Source organism: Cebus imitator, unplaced genomic scaffold (assembly GCF_001604975.1).
Source record: "Cebus imitator isolate Cc_AM_T3 unplaced genomic scaffold, Cebus_imitator-1.0 Scaffold358, whole genome shotgun sequence".
NCBI lineage: Eukaryota > Metazoa > Chordata > Mammalia > Primates > Cebidae > Cebus > Cebus imitator.
Genome location: NW_016107673.1, coordinates 1563642 through 1590746, shown reverse-complemented (window position 1 = coordinate 1590746; position 27105 = coordinate 1563642). Strand labels below are relative to the sequence as shown.

The 27105-nt window shown below is 41.7% G+C and overlaps 1 protein-coding gene across 16 annotated transcripts in view; it reads left to right on the top strand.

The window, feature by feature from the left end:
* The window catches only part of NIN (ninein), a 107959-nt gene that overhangs the window by 47454 nt on the left and 33400 nt on the right, over nt 1-27105 (top strand). For 14 of the 16 annotated variants that reach the window (XR_001818537.2, XR_001818535.2, XR_001818536.2 and 11 more), the window contains 13 exons: nt 2743-2782; nt 4717-4907; nt 9704-9850; nt 10332-10499; nt 11267-11403; nt 11766-11906; nt 12181-12355; nt 16575-16685; nt 17050-17139; nt 19372-19510; nt 21206-21327; nt 22736-23238; nt 24141-26282. Coding sequence is in view for 13 of the 16 variants with exons in the window: in XM_017506755.2 (XP_017362244.1) it covers nt 2743-2782; nt 4717-4907; nt 9704-9850; nt 10332-10499; nt 11267-11403; nt 11766-11906; nt 12181-12355; nt 16575-16685; nt 17050-17139; nt 19372-19510; nt 21206-21327; nt 22736-23238; nt 24141-26282 (4106 nt within the window). In the remaining 3 variants the exon portion in view is untranslated. The remainder of the gene's footprint in view (nt 1-2742; nt 2783-4716; nt 4908-9703; nt 9851-10331; nt 10500-11266; nt 11404-11765; nt 11907-12180; nt 12356-16574; nt 16686-17049; nt 17140-19371; nt 19511-21205; nt 21328-22735; nt 23239-24140; nt 26283-27105) is intronic. The other 2 variants (XM_017506762.2, XM_037730777.1) reach the window with 1 other exon arrangement.

Genomic DNA, 27105 nt, shown 5'->3' with positions numbered 1-27105 from the left:
AAACATATGTCTAATAAAAATAACAAAATTGTATAGAACTTATTATTTGCCAGGCACAATTCTAAGCACTTTACCATAACTCCATGAAATATGTACTACTTTGTTCCCATTTGATAGTCCCCTGACTGATAGTTCTCTAACCTGAGGCAGAAGTCGTCAAGAAACTTGCCTAAGGCCAAAGTGGTAGGGAGCCAGAATTCAGCACCAGGCACTCTGGCTCCTGAGTCTATGCAGTGGTGGACTCTATATTCAATCCCTTATTTGTTAGGAATATAAGAATCCAGGCAAGAAGGAAGCAGGAAAGTACTGTCCCAGAGAGTGAACCAGACATAGGCACCCAGTCCCAGGGACTCATAAGACATTGGAAACAGCATATTGGAGCATCTTGCTTCTCTGAATTTTGTGCTCGCTATTTTCTAATGAATGAGAAGTAAATGAACCAATGGTTTAGTAATGAGAAGGATTTTTGAAGGTGTGTGTGTGGCATTTTTACAGCTATATATTCCAACTGGAACTATCTTTATGGTTTGGGGCCAGTGATAAAATATTCTACCATTTCTCCCATTCATTTCTGCTATTAGAAATCATCTCCTGCTTGTGATTTGGTAGGTTTTGACCAATGGCTCTGAGAACATAAATCTCTGTTTTATTTGTCATAGTTGGAATTAGTGGATTTAGTTCTGGGGTATTTCCAACTGGTATGCTAAATAGTGAATTTTCATAATTTTGGATGTCAAAGTAGTATGAGCATTTAAATTGTATGCTCTGTTGAATAGGGAAATAAATGTGGAGGGGCAGACAGGCAGGATGATTTTGTTGATTTAAAATTTGTGCAAACAGTTTAATTCTGACCCGAAATGAGAATGTAAGACAATTTATGAAGGACTGTTGACTTTACCACTCACTCCCTGTCCCCACCATGCCTCATACATCCACTAGATTGGAGAGACATCCTTATGTAAAATGTAGGCTGAGTGAGCTGATGAAATTGTTATCACAAGCAAAAATCACACTGTGTCGTAATTCAGTTTTCATTGATACCACGTTTATTAGTGACTTTCCATTGTAATCTGAATGAATTGTAGTGAACTTAAACATTTTGAGTTATGGCCTTTTGGGGTCTTCTGTTTGTTAACAATAACCCATCTCAGCATTGTCAGCTTGGTATGGCCAAATTAGATGAACTCTCTGAATTGGTACTATCTTAAATATCTTTCTAAGTAAAATATGGACCTGTGAAACCGTGATCAGTGGTTGGCCTTCATTTAAGGGGAGAGAACTACCACTAGTGAGTGTGGAGAATAAAGTAGATGAGTGTAGGTTGCCTGAAAGAAGAGCTTCAACTCATATTAACTTGAACCAACTACTGAAAAACAGCATTTCATCTAAACATTTTACCTGGCACACCATCTGCCATGAAGAATCCAAGTTCTAGAGACAGGTATTAATTAGGCTGACTTTCCTGTCAAATTTATTTTTGGATTCTAAGAAATCAGCTAGCCTTGTACAGTTCAGCTACCCAGAAAATGTGCTGGTTATTTATTATCAAAGTCACCTTCATTCATAAAGCTGGATCATTGCCATGACAGCAGCCCAGTTTTAAAAGGAGGATTCACCTTTTCTAGCAGGGTTTTCTTGAATGGTTATAGTCCCCGATAACAGTGATTAGTTTTAGGCAGCTTGCTGGAGAGGCTAAAGCCATTTACTAGAAGCCACAGCCATGGTGGGCCTGCTTGTTGCAGCTGCTCAAAAGACGACCCATACCTGCCTGGCCAGTGGAGGGAGGGCTGGATTTTGGTCCTGACTTGTGCCCTTAGCAGGGCACTTTTGTGCAGTACACACATGTGTAAGTGCAACTGTATGCTGTGACTTTGGAGAAGAGGCAGGAATAATGAAGCATGAGAAGGGCAAAAATAGTCCAATTCAGGTAAATTGAACTGCCTTTAATGTAATTTACTGGTAATGTACATTTTACTTAGCTCACACTTTCTCTAGCCTACTTACTTTAAATTGCATCTGTCTCCTCACTATGCCACAGCTACACCAAGCTCATTCTTGCTTCCTTGCCTCAGCAAATAACAGCTGTCCCCTTCTTTCATTTGGCTCTCTGCAGTTTATCCTTCAGGTCTCAGTTTAGACATTGCTTCTTCTCAATCTACCAAGTCTTAAGTATCCCATTTGGGAAGCCACATGGCATCCTGAACTTTCTTGTCATAGCACTTAAAATACTACCCTGTTGTACTTCCTGTTTTCTTGTCTGCATGTCTTCATTAGCATATAAGCTTCTTGAGACAGGAAATATGTTTGTCCTGTTCATGGTTGTACTACCAAGACCTAGCATAGTACCTAGCACAAAAAGAAGCACTCAGTACACATTTATTGAAGAATAAATGCATAAATGCCTGTGTACAAATATTTGTTGGTTGATGGATACTGGATACTTGCGTTGGCTGGGTTTAATTGGTTGTGATAGGTTTTGCTGTTGAATAAGTGACCTGGCAAATGAGGACAGATCCTTGGTGAAATGCTGCAGAAGGCTGTGTGGTGTTTCTTAGGAGTCTCATCCTGATTGACTGGTTAACTGAAGAGAACTTATCTAGATAGATACGCTAGAGTCCTGAAATTATGTGACTCACTTAGATGATGATTTCAGAGCCAGAGAGTGATCTCCTCTAGGAAAAGCTAGGACAGTTCTTTCTGAATACGTTCTAAAGCACACGAATCTTCTCTTGCCTTCTCTAGCACTGGAAGACACAACGGAGTGAGGAGTATGAAGCGGAAGGTAAGAGCTGAGTGTGTCAGGAGGTGCCTGGAAGGGAAGGGCTGCCGGGTACTCTCCACGTCCCGTCTTTCTGATCTCCTATGCTGGAGGCTAGCTGGGAATTAATGTTAAGAACAACAGCAACAAAAAAATTATTCCCAATTGATAGCTCTTAGTTTAAAAATCTTAGCATTTAATATTATGCAAGAGATGGCAACTAAGATGTATAATTTCACTTCTGGGCTAATTTCTCTTTTAAATAGACTTTGAAATTAATTTGCTAACAGTCCTAAATAGTGACTTATTAAAATGCATCCCTTGGCAAAACACAGTGGCTCACACCTGTAATCCCAGCACTTTGGGAGGCCAAGACAGAGAATCACGTGAGCCCAAGAGTTCAAGACCACCCTGGGCAACATGGCGAAACCCCATCTCTACTAAAAATAGCCAGGTGTGGTAGCATGTGCCTGTTGTCCCAGCTAATCAGGAGGCTGAGGTGGGAGAATTCATTAAGCTTGAGAGTTGGAGGCTGCAGTGAGCCATGATTGTGCCACTACACTCCTACTTAGATAACAGAGACTGTTGCAAAAAATAAGAATAAATAATAAATTTTAAAAATGCATCCTGTGACAAGTTTCACATGTATTTAAGAAGCATCAGGGCCAGGCCCGGTAGCTCACACCTGTAATTCCACCACTTTGGGAGGCCAAGGAGGGTGGATCACAAGGTCAGGAGTTCAAGACCAGCCTGGCCAAGATGGTGACACCTCATCTCTAACTAAAAATACAAAAATTAGCCGGGTGTGGTGGTAGGCACCTGTAATCCCAGCTACTCGGGAGGCTGAGGCAGAGAATTGCTTGAACCTAGGAGGTGGAGGTTGCAGTGAGCCAAGATTGTGCCATTGCACTCCAGCCTGGGTGACAGAGCAAGACTCCGTGTCAAAAAGAAAAAAAAGCAGCAAAAAACAGCAGCATCAGAACACGTTGATCCTCTGGCCACCAGATGGCACTGTGGTTCAGCTAACAGAACCTCAGCCCACTTCACAGCCCTTTGTGGATTAACTTGTACTTAAGGTATAATTATAACCTGTTCTCTAGGTCGCCAGCATGGAGCAACACAGCAGTAATGGGCTTAATTCCTGTTAGTAAAGAGTGGGAGTAGCACTAAATGTGCCTTTCAATCCTCTGAGGTTTTTCCAGGCACACAAAATTGTGCCAGTAATTAGCTCATGTTTAAGTAATGACTTTACAGAATCTCTAATGTGTAAGTGCAAAATTTAGAAGTGAGGACTTTTAATAGGGAATAAATAAACACTTTCGATTTTTAAATAAGTAGTTTAATCCTTAAGTTTTCAAATGGAATTTACCTTAATGTATAGATAACTGGGAACTTATTGCAACCATTGATTTTTTTGTTTTTTTTTTCACCTGGACTGTTGGTTTCTGTATGTCAGAATATTCATGTGTAAAGATTGGGGAATAGTCTAGTCTTGAGAATTTTATCATGAAATTATTTTCTTCTCAGCAAAAGATGCTGTAGTACTTAGACTGGAAGGAAAGTGGAGGTAACAAGTTCTGGTAGCTATAGTTGAGATAGGGCATATAGAGTTCTTGATGATGGCCCTCAACCAGCTTTCTCTTATGATCACTACAGCCTAAGCTTGTGATGTGCTCAGCTGAAATAAAACAATCCTAGAACTTCACGGTATTGCACAGGAAATTATTACACAGGTATGACTTGTCGGGGACCAAAAAAGTGCCCATTTGCTGTACTTGCTGCCTTAGGAACAATGATTCTGTTTCATGTAAGCTTCAGAACCAAATCAAAATGGAATTGACATGTATTGTCTTTTTCTTATAATATTTATTTTCAAAAAGCACAGTTTTCTTTGAGAATAGGTACGCTCTCTTTTTGCATTTCCTTTGGAAATCATGCCACATATGCCTCTGTCTCAGGCCAGTTAAGGTTTTGGAACCCAGATGACTTGAATGCTTCACAGAGCGGATCTTCGCCTCCCCAAGACTGGATAGAAGAGAAATTGCAAGAAGTGTGTGAAGATTTGGGGATCACCCGTGATGGTCACCTGAACCGGAAGAAGCTGGTCTCTATCTGTGAGCAGTACGGTTTACAGAATGTGGACGGAGAGGTAAACCGCATAGTATAATTTACTCAGGAATAATGATGACGGTAAAAGCGTAGCTGGCCACAGGCTAGGAACAGCAGTAGCGTGGCTCTCTGCAGCTTATTAGACTCCATTTTCTTATTTTTCTAAGAAGTCATTCATGAAGATTCTGTCATTGAGGGGCTCTTGTTGTGCTGCTGAAAAGAAAAACTTGGCTGGGCGCGATGGTTCACGCCTGTATCTCAGCACTTTGGGAGGCTGAGGCGGGCAGATCACGAGGTTAGGAGATCGAGACCATCCTGGCCAACATGGTGAAACCCTGTCTCTACTAAAAATACAAAAATTAGCTGGGCATGGTGGTGCGTGCCTGTAGTCCCAGCTACTTGGGAGGCTGAGGCAGGAAAATCGCTTGAACCTGGGAGGCGGAGGTTGCAGTGAGCCGAGATCACGCCACTGCACTCCAGCCTGGGTGACAGAGTGAGACTCTGTCTCAAAGAAAAAAAAAAAGAAAACAAAAGAAAAAACTGACAAGAGCTGACACGAGATTTTGTAAGCTCACTGTGCTACGCATATTTTCCCATGTGCAACTGTCAGGCACTAGCTCTGTGTAGTATGATGTCAGATGTATTTGTAGAGGCGCCATTCACAGAATAAAATGTGGGAAACGTGTGGAGGAAGGATTATGCACGGATTTCAGTAGATTTGAGTTGGGGGAGTGTTTTGAAGGCCAGAATGATAAATTTAAGTTTTTGGAAAGAACATTGAGTATCATCCCTGAGTTCTTAAGCAGATTGAGCAATATATAGAAAAATCTTGCTTGCTGACGAGGAGCTAAACTGCTTTTACATATTGGCATGAAGAGCACCTTGGGTGAGAGCAGGCAGCAGCCACTGCAGTATTCTGGTCATGGGGAAATGGAAAAGGGTAGATTTGTTGTTTTGAAAATACTAAGAAGAGTGTTGAAGGGGCCCCAAAAAAACCCTTCTTTGGTGAAACTCTGGGCTTTATAAGGTTTTCTAAAAAATTAAGAGAGGAACTGGTAGAACTGGGTGCATGAATAGCCGTGAAACATAAGAATATAAATAATTCTAAGATACTCCTTTCAGTGAGCTGAAAATAAGGATTGGAGAGAGTTAGATTAGGGCTACAGTTGTAGCTTTGGGAATCTTTGATTGTAATGATATTTTAAACCATGCTTTCTGCTTGCTCAGGGGATAAGTGATATTATTTTTCTAAACAAATAATAGCTTTTGATTTATCATCAAAAGCTTACGAGTAGCCTAGCTTACAGAATTTTTTTTGTTTTCCCCTTCTTACTTATATATTTGATCATTATATACTCTTTGTTTACCTTCTTAATGGCTCAGTGGTAATTTATTTTTCATTGGTGATTATGAGTCATAAAATTAAATTTTTTTTCCTGAATATAAATCAGCGCAGTATGCGGAATCTTGAGTTGTTTTTGCCAAAAAATATGGTACAAACTTGGATTATTTATCTAAAACCAGTTCTTGGAATAAACTGTACCCATTTGCGGAGAGCTGCATTTTCCTCTGTGGTGGAGTTTCCAAAGCTCAGGAAAAGTAGCACATTTAGTTACTTTCCTCTGGCCTGAGGACAAGTAGAGGATTGCTTATTGAATATAGCTTTTACTCAGTGTTTTTCCTGCTAAAGAAAAATAGTGAAATACTATAGTACTTAGTATTACAAGCTCTAAACCACAGAGGAGCTGGAAGTTCAAGATGATCTCATTAACTTGGAATCCTAAAATTTTACAACTGAAAGCCATTTTAGATTTAGTCACCTCTCATTTGATAGAGAGAGTGAAATCATGGCTGTTCTCTGTGTTCATGAAGGGGAGCTGGAGTCACTATCTTACGCCTGTAACTAGCACAACCCTTTCCAAAATCAAGAACGGTGACAGGGCAGAGATGCACACTAGCATGCTCAATGTCAAAGCTGGCCCCAAGCCTATTTTATTTGTCATGCCCAGTGTTGTTAAAATTGAACGTTTTGCTACATTAAGGAAAAAATCAGGAGATTTTTCTAAAAATTGAAAGATTTGGCTCCATTTTGTGGGCAATAAGATGCAGCCTTTAGAGAGGACACGCGCTCCTTTAGAGAGACATGCGCTCTTTTAGAGAGGACACGAGCTCCTTTAGAGAGGACTTAGAGAGGACGTGCACTCCTTTAGAGAGGACATGCACTCCTGTGTCCAGTTTCCCAGAACTCAATACTTTTTTTTTTTTGAGATGGAGTTTCACTCTTGTTGCCCTGGCTCACCACAACTTCCTCCTCCTGGGTTCAAGCAATTCTCCTGCCTCAGCCTCCCGAGTAGCTGAGATTACAGGCATGCACCACCATGCCTCATGAATTTTGTATTTTTAGTAAAGATGGAGTTTCTCCATGTTGGTCAGGCTGGTCTTGAACTCCCGACCTTGGGTGATCCCTCTGCCTCGGCCTCCCAAAGTGCAGGGATTACAGGCATGAGTCAGCACGCCCAACCAGCTACTTTCTAATGTCTTAAACTCATCTTGCCTCATTCATTGACATCACCTTCCGGGCCTCTTTGAGTGTTTGGGTTTATGATTATTTTCCCACTTACACTTTAGTAAACCAACCATCCAAAGACCTAGTCCATGTATCCTGGGGAATAAGAATGTCCTCAGTTCCAGAGACAGCTCCTGCTTGAAGTGTAGGGTGTGCCCCAGTTGCTTATTTAACAGGCATTGTTATCTGCCTAGCCCACCCACATCTTCTGAATCCACACTCTTTTATTCATCACTTGCCCACTCCACCATCTAAAATAACTGGAAGGACTCTGCAGGTACTAGGTCTTTAGGCAGTCTGCAAGCTATGCACTGATTTGGCTGATGTCACAAGGTCAAGCAGTGCGGATCTAAGGTTAGAGCCAAACTCTTAACCTTAACTTCAGTCAACACACCTGGACTTGACTGTAGTTTCTGGTATGGTGGTCCTGAAAGCCTTGTCCTCTAGGAAAGTATTATTTTGGTTGATAAGAACAGGACCAGAAAAGTTAAGGGATCTTGGCAACCCCAAATATCTTTTCATTGATTTGATCAGAGGATTGTCTTTTAGGAATTGTTGCTTTTTACAAACATTTCCACTCTTTAGAATGGTTTTCTTGTTTCAGAGTTCCCTCCAGGGGAAGTAATATGAAAGCAAGAATGGAAACTTATGTTTCCTATTGGATATGAATTGGGGAGAAAAAAAAGCATTTGAGATGAAAGAATTACCTCAAGCTCTTACATGAAGAATGAAATCAACAGTAATGAGACTGTATAAATCCTAGCAGGAGTCCAGATTTACGAAATGAATTCTAAAACTTTGAGAATGTTTTGCAGAGAATTTAGGCCTATGTTAGAAGGGCTCCAGTTGTAGGCTCAAATGCAACAAGAGCAATTTGTTGCTTATTCTGTCTCCTTGCTGCTCAGTGGCATGGGTCTCAACTGGGAGCTTGTTAGAAATGCTGAATCTGAGTCCCCACCACTGGACTTACTATATTGGAGTCTGCATTTTAACAAGCTCTCCAAGAGATTTCCGTTTTGTATGTTGGAGGCATGTTTCTATAGAAACATTTTAGCCCCCAGAATAAAGAGGAATCTGACTGCTAGTAGGAGGGCTTTGCCTTTCCCGGGGCCTTGCCTTTCCTCTTTGTTCTGTGGCTTCAGTCATTCACGTTGCTCTATTTGTCTTCCCATTCCTCTGTGGAACTAGGGAACAACCCATTCCCAGGCAAGCCTCTAGATGGGGCTGTAGCCCAATCTCCCCTTCCCCCTATTACAGGATAAGGGCTATTTGATTACCATCAGAAGGTGCAGAATAGCCAGTCAGAACTCCCTTGGCTTTGCATCTCTTGGAACTCTTCTGTAGCACACACATAAAATCCTTCTCACCCAACCTTTGTTTCTCCTGTGCTAAAACATTAAAACAAAATGCCAACACAAGCAGTATTGTTGCAAGTATGTTCCATACCCCAGGTATGGATTTCAGACCCCAAATCTGAATTGTAATCATATCATTGTAGTCCATCCCAAACCAAATTCTGCTGTGCTAGCATACCAATTTCAAAAATTCAAAATATCACTTAGGGTCACCACAATATAAAGGTGTAACAGAGCTGGGCATGGTGGCTCATACCTATAATCCCAGCACTTTGGGAGGCCAAGGCAGGCAGATCACAAGGTCAAGAGATCGAGACCATCCTGGCCAACATGGTAAAACCGCATCTCTACTAAATTAGCTGGGTGTGGTGGTGCGTGCCTATAATCCCAGCTACTCAGGAGGCTGAGGCAGGAGAATCACTTGAACCCAGGAGGCAGAGGCTGCAGTGAGCTAAGATCATGTCACTGTACTCCAGCCTGGGCAACAGAACAAGACTCTGTCTCCAAAAAAAAAAAAGATATAACAGATGTCCATCCACTTTCTACTGTTGTGACTTATGACACTGGGAAGCTGTATCTTTATATTATTTAGGTAACTGTTTTTTAATTTGTAAAAATAATGTGTAACAACATTAAAGATTGCCTATTGTAGGAGCGTGAGTAAAAGAGACAAAGCGTCTTATGTTAGATTGCATAAGATGATGAAGATGTTGGAAATGGACTTTAGTTTGTGCGAAGGAGGAGGGTGTATCATTACTGGAAAGGGAAGTCAGTAAAATGAGAATAAAGGGGCATAATTATATTTCTGTAGTCCTGGAACCAACAATGGTGCTGATTCCTATTGGCCAGAAGTAAACTTTGGGCCTTGTGTTGTTTTGAGTGAAGTATTTAAAATATGTGGTGACTCTCTTCCAGAGGCTTGAGGAAGTATTCCATAATCTTGATCCTGATGGTACAATGAGTGTAGAAGATTTTTTCTATGGTTTGTTTAAAAATGGAAAATCCCTTACACCATCAGCATCTACTCCATACAGACAACTAAAAAGGCACCTTTCCATGCAGGTAAAAAAATAAGCAAAAGTGCTTTCTTTGTGAATAAAAGTTAGAACCCATTTGAGTAATGTCTGATAAATTAATCTGTTGTCTGAAGCAGAATACTAAGGAAAGAGAGAGAAGCAAAAAAAGAATTAGAAAGACTTAACCATTAGGAAGGAAAGGTGGGTTTGAGAAATGACCATAAATTACAGTGGGAAGACCACTAAGTATGCGTTTTAATGTCAGCTCTGGGTCAGAAGAAATCTGGTGTTAATTAGGGACATAGCTCATCTTATGTCAGAGAACTCTCTACCAAAACAGTTGGTTTTGATAATCTCTGTAGGCTTGACTCACTTGGGAACAGAGATCAGAGAGGCTGCATGACTTCTTTCCTAGCACTGTAAATTAGAGAAACATGCCTTCTACCCATTGTGGTCAGGACTGACCAATATCTTGTTGAAATGCCCAGAATCAAGCTAGGCTTACTCAGGTCTGTTCCTTCTTCCAGTCTTTCGATGAGAGTGGACGACGTACCACAACCCCATCGGCAATGACGAGTTCCATTGGCTTTCGGGTCTTCTCCTGCCTGGATGATGGGATGGGCCATGCATCTGTGGAGAGAATACTCGACACCTGGCAGGAAGAGGGCATTGAGAACAGCCAGGAGATCCTGAAGGTGTGGCAGCTAAGACGGGAGAAAAATGACAAACCAGAGAAGGGCTGAAAATTTTCAATTTTTTTTTTAAACTGTGATTCGATTTGATTTCTCCTTAATGGTTCTTCTGTTCACCAGGTCTCAAAGATAAGAGGTAGCTTTTTTTAGCCCTTTTAACCGGGAGCCTGTTAAGTACTTTCTGTGTGTTTAACCCCCAAATTATTGACATGAGAAATACTCTTACTATTGTGTTTATTTCCAGTGCCATTAGATTTGGTGTGTTTTTTTGTTTTTGTTTTTGAGACAGAGTCTCAATGGCATGATCTCAGCTCACTGCAACCTCTACCTCCCAGGATCAAGCAATTCTCTTGCCTTAGCCTCCCGAGTAGCTGGGACTATAGGCGCTTACCACCATGTCCAGCTAATTTTTGTATTTTTTGTAGAGACGGGGTTTTACCATGTTGGCCAGGCTGGTCTTGAACTCCTGACCTCAAATGATAGGCCCACCTCGGCCTCCCAAAATGCTGGGATTATGCATGAGCCACTGCACCCGGCCAAGATAGTTTTTTTTTTTGTTTTAATGCAAATAACAATGTTATGCTTTTCTTAGAGAAAACTTAACTGTGTTCTAGATTGATGGCTGTTTCTAGGCAATCACTAAAGAAATGGAATTGTCTACTTCTAGATCTTTGTCAACTCTCAGAGTTTGTATAATCTTCATGTTTTCTGCTTTCAGAGGGTGGAATGAGTGATTTGTTTTTGAACTTATGCCTTGTTCTGATTTCTAGGCCTTGGATTTCAGCCTTGATGGAAATATCAACTTGACAGAATTAACACTGGCTCTTGAAAATGAACTTTTGGTCACTAAGAACAGCATTCACCAGGCAGCTCTGGCCAGCTTTAAGGCTGAAATCCGGCATTTGCTGTGAGTTGAGGCGAAGGTTTGCCTGCCCCATTCCCTTTCTGACTTGTCCAGCAGGTCATTCAGATGCCTTGGATAGACATCCTTCTATTCTGTATGCAAATGTTGCTTACCTTCTGTCATTCAGCTGCAGGAATCAGTTTGTTTTCTACAGTTTATCATTTCCGTAAACTGTAGGAAAATTACAGAGAACTTAGATGGACATGTAGGCTTTGGAAGGGAAGGGCGAAGTGCTTTTTGTTTCGGGAGTGTTTTGGTTGTCTTGGTTTTACTTCTGTATTGATGCAAGCCAGATGAGAGCTTTTCTGGGTCTACTTGTTGCTTAGAAACAGTTTCCCATTAACTCAGTGTATTTCTGATCCTAGGGAACGGGTTGATCAAGTGGTCAGAGAAAAAGAGAAGCTACGATCTGATCTGGACAAGGCCGAGAAGCTCAAGTCTTTAATGGCCTCAGAGGTAGATGATCACCATGCGGCCATAGAGCGGCGGAATGAGTACAACCTCAGGTGAGGCCCCCTCCTCACCCACCACCCTGGCCCAAGGCAGTGGTGCCTACAGCTGCAGGGGCAGAACAGAGCATAGGGAACTCTGCTGGCCAGCCTGTTGGCCACACCTCCTGGAGTGACTTAGGTATGGTGAAGCCCTAAGGGAAAGCAGGACACACTAGATATTTTATTCTGGTGCTTTTCATCTCAGTGTTTCTGTGTTTCCATTTTTGGTGGGTCAATACTGGGACCTCTGAAAGATGTGAGGGCAGCTTGTCATTTTTCTTCCTTGCAGGAAACTGGATGAAGAGTACAAGGAGCGAATAGCAGCCTTAAAAAATGAACTCCGAAAAGAGAGAGAGCAGATCCTGCAGCAGGCGGGCAAGCAGCGTTTAGAACTTGAACAGGAAATCGAAAAGGCAAAAACAGAAGAGAACTATATCCGGGACCGCCTGGCCCTCTCTTTAAAGGTAATCATCGTATTAGTTCTGTGGTCTGCGTCCCTGCTGGGAACACCATGTGGAAAACTACAGCTTTGGAAGGGGGCATGTTTGCACAGAGTTCAGTCCAAAAATCCTCTAAGTTTGCCCAGCTGGGTCTTCCCGCAGACTTGGCAGAGCCCTGCTAGAATCTGGTTTTCAGCAGGGCTACCCAGTCTCCTGGTTTGCTCACAATATTGATTAGCATATCTTGTTCTTCTCTCCTGCTACGGGTGCACTGGGTCTTCAGGACTGTTTGGCACCTGGCTGACCCCTTGTTTCTTCCAGCTACTCCAAACCTGGCTCTCACCCTCAGAGCCCTCTCTCCTTGCCTGCCCGCCCCCCTCATTCTTAGCAGATGGCCTTGCCTCCTGCTACATGGATGCGTGTTTCTCTCGGCCTCCAAATGTGCTTTTTCTTTTCTTTTGAGATGGGGTCTCACTCTGTCACCCAGACTGGAGTATAGTGGTGCAATCATAGCTTATTGCAGCCTCAAACTCCTAGGCCCAAGTGATCCTGCAGCCTCAGCCTGCCAAGTAGCTGGGACTATGGGCTCATGTTATGCTCAGCTAATTAAAAAAAAATTTTTTTTTTTTTGCAATCCCAGCACTTTGGGAGGCTAAGGAGGGCAGATCACTTGAGGTCAGGAGTTCAAGATTAGCCTGGCCAACATGGTAAAGCCCTATCTCTACTAAAAATACAAAAAATTAGCTGGGTGTAGTGGTGGGTGCCTGTAATCCCAGCTACTTGGGAGGCTGAGGCAGGAGAATTGCTTGGACCTGGGAGATAGAGGTTGTAGTGAGTGGAGATCGTGCCACTGTACTCCAGCCTGGGTGACAGAGCAGGATTCTGTGTCTAAAAAAAAAATGTGTAGAAATGAGGTCTTGTTATGATGCCTAGGCTGGTATCAAACCCTGGCCTCAAACAGTCCTCCCACTTCGGCCTCCAAATGTACCTTGCCTCTCAAACATCCTCCTGTCTTTCCTGTGCCTCAGTGAAGGAAGTGGTCCTTCTTTTTTCTGGACTCACACCAGGTAATAAGGTACAAGGGCTCTGGAGTCAGGCTGCCTGGTTCACATCTGGGTACCACCACTTACTGAAAAACTTTGATCAGGTTCTTCAGTCTGTTTCCTAATGTTAAAAATGGGCACAATCATAATATCTACCCTATAGAACTGATGTGGAGACTAAGTGAGATGATGCACATCCAGTATCTGAAAAGTAGTAAGTGTGTAGGAAATGTTTGCCGTTACTGCTGTTGTGAAAGGTTCTTGAAACTCTTCACATCAAAAACTGAGCTAGTTTTCACTCCATAGCCATCTGTTTCGTCTCGTGAATTTCTCCCTAATCAATATCAACACCATGAGGTGTAAGTCTCAGAAGCTAAAATTCCTCGTCATCTTCCCTCATTGTTACTTATCAGTCTGTAAGTTATGTTGATGCTTCGACGTGACTTTCAGATTTATCTCCTTCCTCTGCATTTCTCCAGCCTCGGATTAGGTTCAGAATTGATTATGATATCTCAGTTAGTTAACGTGTATCCTGATCACGTTAATTTCTTCCATCTCTCCCACCTCCATATGGCTACCAGTTACCTAACTTAAAGATCAGTTACAGTTGTGCGGTTACCACCCTTTGCGGAAAACAACAACAAAAACAATGTGTTAGCAGTCCAGGCTCCTGAAAGGGAGCTCATCCTCATACCTTTTTTTTTTCTTTTTTTTAACTGTGCTTTTGGTTCTGGGGTACATGTGTAGATCATGCAGGATTGTTGCATAGGTATACACATGGCAATGTGGTTTGCTGCCTCCATCCCCCCGTCGCCTGCATCTGTCATTTCTCCCATGTTATCCCTCTCTGACCTCCTTACCCCCGACTGTCCCTCCCCTCTTCCCCCCCAACAGACCCCAGTGTGTGATGCCCCCCTCCCTGTGTCCATGTGTTTTCATTGTTCAACACCCACCTATCAGTGAGAACATGCAGTGTTTGATTTTCTGTTCTTGTGTCGGTTTGCTGAGAATGATGGTTTCCAAATTCATCCATGTCCCTACAAAGGATACAAACTCATCATTTTTAATGGCTGCATAGTATTCCCTGGTGTATATTTGCCACATTTTCCTTGTCCAGTCTATCGTTGATGGTCATTTGAGTTGGTTCCAGGTCTTTGCTATTGTAAATAGTGCCACTATGAACATACATGTGCATGTGTCTTTATAATAGAGTGATTTATAATCCTTTGGGTATATACCCAGTAATGGGATTGCTGGGTCAAATGGAATTTCTATTCCTGGGTCCTTGAGGAAGTGCCACACTGTCTTCCACAATGGTTGAACTAATTTACACTCCCACCAACAGTGTAAAAGTGTTCCTATTTCTCCACATCCTCTCCAGCATCTGTTGTCTCCAGATTTTTTAATGATTGCCATTCTAACTGGTGTGAGGTGGTATCTCAATGCTGTTTTGATTTGGATTTCTCTAATGACCAGTGATGATGAGCATTTTTTCATTTTCTTGGCCTCATATATGTCTTCTTTTGGAAAGTGTCTGTTCATATCCTTTGCCCACTTTTGGAAGGGTTTGTTTTTTTCTTGTAAATCTGTTTTAGTTCTTTGTAGATTCTGGATATTAGCTCTTTATCAGATGGGTAGATTGCAAAATTTTTTTCCCATTCTGTTGGTTGCTGGTTCACTCTAATGATTGTTTCTTTTGCTGTACAGAAGCTCTGGAGTTTAATTAGGTCTTCATACCTTTCAAGCTTGAGCTCCTGCCAGCAAGTCCCAGTGCCATGCCCTCCCCGACCCCACTGCACCTACCTCAGCTCTGTCCATGCCCCAGATGGCAGAGCACATTTATACTCCTTCACTGCTTTCCCCAACACTGCAGTCCAAATTACTTTTTCATTCCCATTACATTTACTTTTTTCTTGCCAAGAGATAGCACATTTGCCATTTGGTCATATAGAGTTATATCCACATCCACCTCCCTCCCCAAGATAATCACAGTATCTGATTTGTCAATCTCCAGAGCAGCAAGTAACTACACTGCCTGATACAAGGGGATTACTCCATGTTGTTCTAGCCTCTACATTTAGATGTACTTTGAAAGATTAATGTTATGAAATTGGCATTTTAGGGGAAGGTAGTGTTTTTCAAATGCTCCAGGTCATTATTTTTTACTTACGTTGGTGTATGAGGGTGTGAACTAGCATATAGTAAAAATATACTGGCTTTGTATTTTTTTGGCAAAATGTACTTTGAAAATGGTGTTCTTCCAATCAGCCTTTAACACTGGAAAAGAAAAATGTCAAATGGCGCACGCATGTGTGTGTGTGTGTATTTTAGCAAATGTGGTTGGAAATCTTTCTTGAGAATATTACATATACAGATCCTTTTAAATTAAGAAAACTTTTGTGGGTTTTAGTTGCTGTGTTACTTTATTGTAACATAAACATATACAAATCATGAGCAATTTATATGTGCAGTTTTGCCATCTTTAAACCAAAATAAATTTATAAGTTAAATGAAAACCAAATCATATCAATAAATTTATTTTAGAGTTACTCTACTTGTTATACTTTTTCTGAGTTCTCTTTTGCTGGCAGCTGAACAAGGTGTTTTGTAATCATTTTCTTTCATTTGCCAATACTGTCTATTGAGAATATTTTTATATTCTACGGCAATGTTGTCCAATAGATACGTAATGCAACCCACACATGTAATTTCAGTTTGTAAGTAGCCACATTGAAAGGTGAAAAGAAACAGGTGAAACTAATTTCAAATCATCTTATTTAATCCAGTATCTCAAAAAGATTGTCACTTTGACACATCAGTATACAAAAATTATTACTGAGCTATTTTACATTTTGGGGCTTTTACAGTCTGTACTAGACACACTTTGGGGGCTTAGTACCCAGTGTGGCTACTGGCAGCTGCCTCTTTTGGACAGTACAGTCCTATATGATCGGAAACAAAAAGGCAAACTTTTTTTGTTATAATGTTCTTCACATGTACCCCAAAACCTAAAATGCAATAAAATAAATGGGAAAAAAAATAGATATGAACCTTTTATATTTACTTTTGCCTCCTTTAGTCTACAACTTTTAAGATGGATAAACATCTTTACAGTACTGATTTATGCTATATATAACATGGTACCACAGTTTGCTAATTTCTTAATCTGTGCCACATTAAATTTCCCCATGCTTGTTCAGGAAAACAGTCGTCTGGAAAATGAGCTTCTGGAAAATGCAGAGAAGTTGGCAGAATATGAGAATCTGACGAACAAACTTCAGCGAAATTTGGAAAATGTGTTAGCAGAAAAGGTAAATCTGTTCAAATCTAATTTCCTGATAGGCAGCCTACTTTATGTAGTTTATTTATTCAAAAGAACAGAAACAGTGCCACCAGAACACTTTTGTTAGGGAATTACTGGAGTAGCTAAAGGGAGCTCTAACTTTTGCAGGGATATAATTTACTAAGTTGGTTATGAAGGAGAACATTGCCTGCCACAGAGAAATGATCCCTGCCTTCGTTGAACACATCACTCAGTTGGTGGTGTTTGTGCTTAAATGTCACATGCCTGTCATACTCAAGAGACTGGGTGAATACCAGAAACTGGGCCTTTGCTGTGCTGGGTCAAAGAAGGGCACTCGGGAAGAATGACAGCTTTGCCCTTTTCTCTTCTAGTTTGGTGACCTCGATCCCAGCAGTGCTGAGTTCTTCCTGCAAGAGGAGAGACTGACACAGATGAGAAATGAGTATGAGCAGCAGTGCAGGGTAGGTAGACAGAGAACACTGAGTAAGTGCGGGAGTGCCTGGGTTCAGATCCTAGCTTTGCCGTTCCCTAGCTCTGTGACCCTAAGCGAGTCACTTAATCTGTGGGCGCTTCCATTCCTCATGCATAAAATGGTAAAAATAAAAGCACCCACCACAAAAGGTTGTAGTGAAAATTCCGTGAGTGTATGTAAAGTGCTTAGAACAGAACCAAGGATAGAGTAAGCCTTTACATAAATGTTAGCTATTAACATTATTATTCAATATCCGGAACTATAGGAAATTATGCAAATTGCATTTAAGTCTGCTTCATCTATGTCAGAAATTGCTGGTGCTGAGGGGAAAATGTGGTTTTATTCCAAATAGAAGAATATGTGGGCATGGTGATGTGCTTATTCAAAAATTAGCCTTTCCTGATTGATTGTTGCAGACCTAATCTGATGTGATTTGGGTTTGTCCTGTGGTTTTTGGTTTTTTTTTCTGAATACATTCCTTACTCCATTTATTTATAAAATGCAAATGAAGCAGAAACCACTCAAGTCTTAGCTAGTAAACCATTCCCAATTTCTGCCAGGAGAGAGACAAACATTTTTACAAATAACAAGAATCTTTAACTTAAAAAAAATTCCCCTAAAGTTAGGAATTTGAATTTTTTTCTTAAACCAGAAACACGTGTTCATTTTAATAAGATGACAAATATAACTGAGTTCCAACTGCTACAATAAAAATTTTAATTATGCAGAGATGAGGAAAACAATTATAATACGAAGTTACTTGCAGCCCTCCTTTTCAGGAAATACACGTGCATGTTTAAGAAAAGAAACATTTCTACTGCTTTCATAATTAAACTGCTGATGGTTCCAATCAAACAAAGGTATTTTCTAAATGTCTTTAAATTTAATGAATTCATCAGTAAAATTTGTCAGCTCTACCTTCAGAAATTCCCCCAGTTCATCTACTTATTTTCTTTCTTTTGAGACAGAGTCTTGCTGTGTCACCCAGGCTGGAGTGCAGTGGCTTGATGTTGGCTCACTGCAGCCTCTACCTCCTGGATTCAAGCGATTCTCTTGCCTCAGTTCCCTGAGTAGTTAGGATTACAGGTGCCCACCACAACACCTGGATAATTTTGTTTGTTTGTTTGTTTTTTAGTAGAGACAGGGTTTCACTATGTTGTCCCCGCTGGTCTTGAACTCCTGACCTCAAGTGATTTGCCTCCCAAAGGGCTGGGATTCAGGTGTGAGCCACCGTGTCCAGCCTCATCCACTTGTTTTCTTAACAGCTTTATACGCTATATGTTTTACCCATTCAAGGTATAAATTCAGTCTTTTATTGTATTGACAGAATTGTGTAAACATCACTGCGTTCAATTTTAGAACATTTTCATCACCCCAGGAAGAAACCCCTCCTCCACTTAGCCATAATCTCTCCTATGTCCCCAGCCCTAGGCAACTACTAATGTACTCTTTCTACAGATTTGCCTATTCTATACATTTCATATAAATGGAATCTGGTAATAGCCCTTTGTGACCGACTTCCTTCATTTAGCATAATGTTTTTAAAGTTCATGTTGTAGCATGTATCAGTTCATTTCTTGAATAATATTCCATTGTGTAGAGAGACCACATTTTGTTTTTCCATTCACCAGTTAATGGACATTTGGGAGTTTTTGGCTATTATCAATAACGTAGCTATGAAAATTTGTGTGCAAGTTTTCGTGTGGGCATTCACCTAGGTTATATGGTAACCCTACGTTTAACCTTTTGAGGAACTGCTAAACTTCTTCCAAAGTGGTTGCACTATTTTATATTCTCACTAGTATGATAGTTCCAATTTCTCCACTTCCTCACCAACAGTCGTAATTGTAAGTCTTTTTGATTCTTGCCACCCTAGTGGGCGTGAAATGCTATCTCATTGTGGCTTTGTTTTTCCCTGATAGGTACTGATATTGAGTATCTTTTACATGTATTTATTAGTCATCTGTATATTTTCATTAGAGAAATATTCAAATAATTTGCCCATTTTAAAAACTGTCTTATTATTGAGTTGTAATAGCCTTTATATATTCTACTTACAAGTCCCTTATCAGATAGATACTTTGCAAAACGTTTTTACTTTCCTGATGGTGTCCTTTTAAGCACAAAAGATTTTGTTTTGATGATGTCCAATTTATCCTTTTTTTTGTTGCTTGTGCTTTTGGTGTCACATGTGAGACCTGTGTTGGTTTTTAAACCCCAGGTATTACAAGACCAAGTAGATGAACTCCAGTCTGAGCTGGAAGAATATCGTGCACAAGGCAGAGTGCTCAGGCTTCCCTTGAAGAACTCACTGTCAGAAGAACTTGATGCTAACAGCGGTGGCATTGAGCCCAACCAGGGTAAACACATTCAGACAGGTTTTAGATAAAGCCTTTACCTTTGCTTTTAGAACCATGGTTCAGTATAATAATGCAACACTTTGGCCATAAATAACTCGTGGTCTGGTTTTTCATTTGTCCTTGAAGTTTTTATGAGAACACTTCCATCTGATTTTGTTATGCGTCAACAAAGGAATGGAAGAATCAAACCACCAGGGTATTTGCTTTGTTTAACAAAACAAAAAACTGGCTGAAAATCTGGGAATCTAAGCCTTGGGAGTATTAGAATCCAGACACTGAGCTCTCGCTCTCCCCTTCAAAGAGCGCGCCTAACTGGTATAAAGATGGTTTTAGAGAGCAGGCCAGCCAGAAACTACAGAATCCATAGCTGGTTTTCTTATGTTGGCTGTGTTGAATGTCTGTATTGCCTCAGCAGAACAAAGAAGGTAAATAAGGGCTGGCCTCCTGTACCTCTGTGGAAGATTTTGAGTGGCAAGTTTGGAAGGCAGTTTGGGAGCTTCCCATATTAACTATGAGCGCCTTTCCTCTCTCCTGATAGCCTGCCTTTTTTCTTGGTGTGTTGAGTTTAGATTTCAGAGAGCGCCCATAATCAGTTATTCTGTTATAAATAACTTTCTTCAGTGCTACTAGGGATAGGAGTGTTGTTCTTATACAGGTTAATTCCTCCTCTTACTGTAGAATAATTAACAGACTGGGGAGGGAGGAGACAAAGAGGCCTTAAGACCTCCTGATTCTTAGCTCATTCTAGTCTGAGGATCTCACAATATGATATATCTCGGCAGCTGTTATGGACTTTTGCATAGATGGCCAAGTGTTGGGGTTGTTCCTCATGGGGACAAGAAGCTGTATGATCGTGGTGTGGCTCACACCCTGGGTGTTACTTCTCAGTTGGGTATATGCCATCAAATATGAAGAGAAGGCTCAAAGCAAGACTGCCAATCTCAGCTGCTAGACCTGTACCCAAGAAAAGTCCCTTTCTCCCACCTGCCTGTGTAGCCCCACAAACAAAGCTATTTTGGGTCCCATTGCCTTAAGAGATTAGACATAATCTTTGCATCTATGTATGAGTTCAGCCCCCAACTTATGCTTTATATTTTCAGTGTTACTCTCAGTCATCATCATGGGCAGTTGCAGAGAAGAGCTCATGCGTGAGTTGAGAATTTCTGCCCACAACGCCCCTATCCTGGTTCCTAACCTATGCCCTATATATATATTTTTAATTTAGCTGATAATTTAAAATGGGGATCTACCCACACTCCAGGAGATTCATAGGAAATAGCCAGTCTTCTGTAATGTGGAGCGATGGGTTGTAGATAGCGTGACCCATGAAGGTAACTCCTCAAGGCACAGCAACAAGCAGGCTGGCCATTCGTTTTCCTGCCACATTGTCATTCAGTATTTGCTGGATGGGTAGGAGTCCGGTTGGTTTGACCAAACTACCTCATGTTACTACCTCAATTTGCAGCATTTTCCTTAGGAGGTAGTCACCTTTAAGCAAGAATTTCCACCACCACCACCACCTACTGTTCAAAGAGATGGATTCTATTAAGGTTTCATCCACTGCCTGTACATGATGAATTCTGTGGCAATTCAGGCTGGAAATTGTTCCTTAGTTAAATCGGATGTCTCCTCAGATGCCACATTGTGTTACTGAAAGAACCTGCCACAGGATCAATGCGCCTCATGTGTTTTCAGGGCGCGGTTCTGAAGAATGCAACCCATTGAATATGAGCATTGAGGCAGAGCTGGTCATTGAACAGATGAAAGAACAACATCACAGGGACATATGTTGCCTCAAACTGGAGCTCGAAGATAAAGTAAGTCCTTCCCCACCAATTCACTTCTCTAATTTCTTTTGGCTCTGACAACCTTATGTGTGGAGAGCGTTTCCAGTTCTTTTTTCTCACAGAGCAGCATATTTTATGCTGGGAACCCACATCCTCAGGATAGTTTTGTAGGTTGATTTTTTCTGGAGAGTGAGTTTCTCCGAAATGTATCTTCAGCCCTGGCAATAATGGAATGTGAAGTTTGAAAGCCATTATATTACCTCCAATTTATTTCTAAAAAACATCTCAATGAAACTAAAGCCCTTTCATGTTGCATTACCTACCAAATTTGGTACAAGTTCTGAACCTTGGCCTCTAAACTCTTCACCAGGAGGCTTCAACTTACGTTTCCAGTCCTCTCTGACACCATTCTTTTGAGTGACCTTCTCCCCCAGCTACAGTTCCCAGTTGTCCATCAAACTGTGTCCTCTTTTGCTTGTGCTATTACAAACTATGCTGATATTAGTTTCTTTCTGCCTCTTGAAAGTCTACTTACCCTTCAGGGTTTATAGCTAATGCTGCCTGTTGCATGAAGCCGTTCTTGAGTTTCTCCAACAAAAATGTGATTTTTCCCTCCTTCGAATCCCTGGGTTGTATTGTAGCTCTTTTTTCTATACCTTTTATTTTCTGCCTCCTACTGTACTGATAGTTGTCATATCCATGTCTAGACTGGTTTCTCCTGGATAGCAGGGACCACGTCTTACCCAGCGTTGTGTTCTGAGGCCTTCAAGTACCTGATAGGTGTTCAATAAATATTTGAATTTAATTAAATATTTTAAGATCCAGCAGGGCACAGAGGCTCATGCCTGTAATCTCAACACTTTGGGAGGCCGCGGCGGGCAGATCACTTGAGCCTAGGAGTTCAGGACCAGTCTGGGCAACATGGCGAGACCCCATCTCTACAAAAAAATACAAAAAAAAAAAAAAAAAATAGCAGGGCATGGTGGTGTGTGCCTGTAGTTCTAGTTACTCAGGAGGTAGAGGTGGGAGGATTGCTCAAGCCCGGGAGGTGGATGTTGCAGTGAGCCATAATCTTGCCATTGCACTCCGGCTTGGGTGACAGAGTAAGAACCTATCTCAAAAAATTTTTATGTTTTAAGACTCAAGTTTACAGTTGGAAAGGATGCATGGGAAGACAGTTGGTATCTGTATGTAATGGCTGCTCAGTTCTTAATAGAGTTGTTCAGAGACTAATAAAATTCAGTTAGTTAAAAGAGATATGTAAACCATGCTTGACTTAAATATCTTGTTTAAAGTGTTAAATTCGGTTACTTTAAAACAAGATGGGGAAACTGAGAAATGTCTTGTAGGGGGAAAAAAAGTACTTGCTGCTTCATTACCTCCCTTCCAGTGGCCCTGAGCTGAGTAATCTGGTGGTGGTGTCACTCTCTGCTTTCAGATGCGCCTTTATGAAAAGCAGCTGGATGAAACCGTGGTCAGCTGCAAGAAGGCGCAGGAAAACATGAAGCAAAGGCATGAGAACGAAATGCACACCTTGGAAAAACAAATAAGTGACCTTAAAAATGAAATTGCCGAACTTCAGGGGCAGGCTGAGGTGCTCAAGGAGGCACATCATGAGGCCATCTGCAGGCATGAGGAGGAGAAAAAGCAGCTGCAAGTGAAGCTTGAGGAGGAAAAGGCTCACCTGCAGGAGACGCTGAGGCTGGAACATGAGCTGGAGCTCAAGGCTAGACTGGCACAGGCGCAGGCCAGCTTTGAGCGGGAGAGGGAAGCCCTTCAGAGTAGCGCCTGGACGGAAGAGAAGGTGAGAGGCTTGACTCAGGAACTAGAGCGGTTTCACCAGGAGCAGCTAACAAGCCTGGGGGAGAGGCACACTCTTGAGAAAGAGGAGTTGAGAAAAGAGCTCTTGGAAAAGCACCAAAGGGAGCTTCAGGAGGGAAGGTAAGAAGTGAGGGGAAATGGAGCTGCCTGGGGTGCCATCTCTTGGGGCATTAGCAGTGCCAGTTGCTTAAGAGGCTTGGAGAAATTAGAAGGCATAGTAGTAGCCCATTGATGAGATTCTTTGAAATATTTTTGACTGTTTTTGCTACTGTTTTGATGTGAGCCTACCTTGGGTTGACTGGAACTGTTTTTGTTTCATTATGTTTGTAAAAGAGGAAAGTATTCCTCGTATTAAGATTTATTATACCTTACAAGGCTAAAGAGGAGGATAAGATTATCTCAAAAGTGGTTCCTTCCTAGCTCAATCCTATTGCTTTCTGAGAAAAGCTATTAATAAACTGGATTCCAGGCAAGATTACATTTCGTCCCAGAGTTAAGAAACAGCACTTTGTGCCTACCTTCCTCATGTGAAATCCCAGGGCTTCATTTCATCACACCCTGATTGACTTGGTGCTACTTGGTTAAATAAGAAGCAAAGGCAGAATGAATTTGTTAATATGTGTGGTTTATGTGACTGATATCCTATAATGCATGCTTAATTAAAATGAAGGAATGGTATATATTTCCCAAGTTAGGGATTAGATTAATGTGCATTTGGTCATTTAAGTCTTTGGTTTAAAAATCCATAAACAAATACATCCAGGAGTATGCCAGAGAAATTAGTTTCTAAGATTTTCCCCTAACTCCAAAGAGAGGCAAGTCTTTTAAGTGAATTATGAGTGCCAGTCTTAGCTTTCAGAAATGAGATCCCTTTCCAGTATAAAGAAATTATATAAGTTAAGACCATTTTTAGGGAGTATTTCAGTTGTCTGCTTAGCAGCTTTCTCAGTGCATGGGAAAATGATTTTTGTTTGCTTCTGGAGTTGGCAGTTTCAATAATGCTGTATGTTGACTACATTTAGGGAAAAAATGGAAACAGAGTGTAATAGAAGAACCTCTCAGATAGAAGCCCAATTTCAGTCTGATTGTCAGAAAGTTACTGAGAGGTGTGAAAGCGCTCTGCAAAGCCTGGAGGGGCGCTACCGCCAAGAGCTGAAGGACCTCCAGGAACAGCAGCGCGAGGAGAAATCCCAGTGGGAGTTTGAGAAGGACGAGCTCACCCAGGAGTGTGCAGAAGCCCAGGAGCTGCTGAAAGAGACTCTTAAGAGAGAGAAAGCAACTTCTCTGGTCCTGACCCAGGAGAGGGAGATGCTGGAGAAAACTTACAAAGAACATCTGAACAGCATGGTCATCGAGAGAGAGAAGCTGCTCCAAGACCTGGAAGACCTAAGAAATGTATCTGAAACCCAGCAAAGCCTGCTGTCTGACAAGGTACTCGAGCTGAAGAGCAGTCACGAAAGAGAACTGAGGGAGCATGAGGAGGTCCTTTGCCAGGCAGGGGCCTCGGAGCAGCTGGCTAGCCAGCGGCTGGAAAGACTAGAAATGGAACATGACCAGGAAAGGCAGGAAATGATGTCCAAGCTTCTGGCCATGGAGAACATTCACAAAGCAACCTGTGAGAAAGCAGATCGAGAAAGAGCTGAGATGAGCACAGAAATCTCCAGACTTCAGAGTAAAATAAAGGAAATGCAGCAAGCAGCATCTCCTCTCTCCACACTTCAGAGTGGTTGCCAGGTGATAGGAGAGGAGGAGGTGGAAGGAGATGGAGCCCTGTCCCTGCTTCAGCAAGGGGAGCAGCTGTTGGAAGAAAATGGAGATGTCCTCTTAAGCCTGCAGAGAGCTCATGAACGAGCAGTGAAGGAAAATGTGAAAATGGCTACTGAAATTTCCAGATTGCAGCAGAGGCTGCAAAAGCTGGAGCCAGGGGTAGTCATGTCTTCCTGTTTAGGTGAGCCAACTACTGAGTTTTTTGGAAATACTGTGGAACAAACAGAGCCGTTTTTACAGCAAAACCAAATGAAGCAAGTAGAAGGTGTGAGCAGGCGGTGTGTCCTAAGTGACCTGGGAGATGATGAGGTCCCGGACCTGGGAAGTACAGGGACAAGCTCTGTTCAGAGACAGGGAGTCAAACTAGAGGAGTCTGAAGCTTCAGTAGAGGGTTTTTCCGAGCTTGAAAACAGTGAAGAGACCAGGACCGAATCCTGGGAGCTGAAGAATCAGATTAGTCAGCTTCAGGAACAGCTGATTATGTTATGCGCAGACTGCGATCGAGCTTCTGAAAAGAAACAGGACCTACTTTTTGATGTTTCTGTGCTACAAAAGAAACTGAAGATGCTTGAGAGAATCCCTGAGGCTTCTCCCAAGTATAAGCTGTTGTATGAAGATGCGAGCCGAGAAAATGACTGCCTTCAGGAAGAGCTGAGAGTGATGGAGACACGCTTCGATGAGGCACTGGAAAATAATAAAGAACTCACTGCAGAGGTTTTCAGGTTGCAGGATGAGCTGAAGAAAATGGAGGAAGTGACGGAAACATTCCTTAGCCTGGAAAAGAGTTATGATGAGGTCAGAATAGAAAATGAGGAGCTGAATGTTCTGGTTTTGAGACTTCAAGGAAAAATTGAGAAGCTGCAGGAAAGCGTGGTCCAGCAGTGTGATGGCTGCTTATGGGAAGCCAGTTTAGAGAACCTGGAAGTCGAACCTGATAGAAATACACTTGAGCTCAATCAGACACTGGGAGAGTGTGTGCCCAGGGTTAGGAGGGTACATCATGTCATAGAAGAAAGTAAGCAAGAAAACCAGTACCTTGAGCAGGGAAATAAACAGCTCTTGGAAAAAGTAAAAGCACATGAAATTGACTGGTTACACAGAACAATTCAGACACATCAAGAAAGGCCAAGAGTACAGAATCAAGTTATACTGGAGGAAGATACTACTTTCCTAAGTTTTCAAGACAGACATTTTCAGCATCAGGCCACAATAGCAGAATTAGAACTGGAGAAAACAAAGCTACAGGAGCTGACTAGGAAGTTGAAGGAGAGAGTCACTACTTTAGTTAAGCGAAAAGATGTACTTTCTCAAGGAGAAAAGGAGGAAGAGCTGAAGGCAATGATGCATGACTTGCAGATCACGTGCAGTGAGATGCAGCAGAAAGTTGAACTTCTGAGGTAATGTATGTACCTTGTAGGCGTCATGAATCCCGCAGCACACCTCACCAAATCTAACTTCTGCTGCTTGCTGTACCTAGAGAAACTAACCTATTAGTCTTCAAGAAGAGAGCGGTACTTTCTAGACGTCCTTTTGCTTCTGTGCCGTATTAACAAATAAAATAACCTTGTTTAGGAGGCATTCCCTTCCTCTGTAGCAAATAAATGTTCCTATGGGGTATGAAAGTTCACAATGGCGAGTGTTTGCTGTTTAACCACGTGCATCCTCAGTGTACCTTTTTAACTTTTTTCTAGCACTTATTTCATTTGGATGGATAGGGATTTTTTTTTCTTAAGTGTTACTTTCCTCATTTTGAGGAAACATGTTGTATGAGAATGATTGCCTTTTCATGTATTAGTAACTCAGTAGATAAGAACTCACTTCTTATGCTAACATAGAAAAAAATGTTCTGTGTCTTATAGTTTTGTACTCATATCACTTGAAGTACATGCTGATAACCCATAACCAGTTCAGTGGCCAGGCGCCATGGCTTACACCTGCAATCTCAACTCCTTGGGAGAGCAAGGGAAGAGGATTTCTTGAGGCCAGAAGTTTCCAGATCAGCCTAGGGAACATAGGGAGACTGCCTCTGTAAAAAAAATTTTAAAATGTTATCTGGGCATGGTGGTGCACACCTGTGGTCCCAGATACTTGGGAGGCTGAGGTGAGAGGGTTGAGTTTGAGAGGCTGAAGCTACAGTGAGCTGTGATCATGCCATTGCTCTCCAGCCTGGGTGACAGAGTGAGACCCTGTCTTCACCAAAAAAAAAAAAAAAAAAAAAAA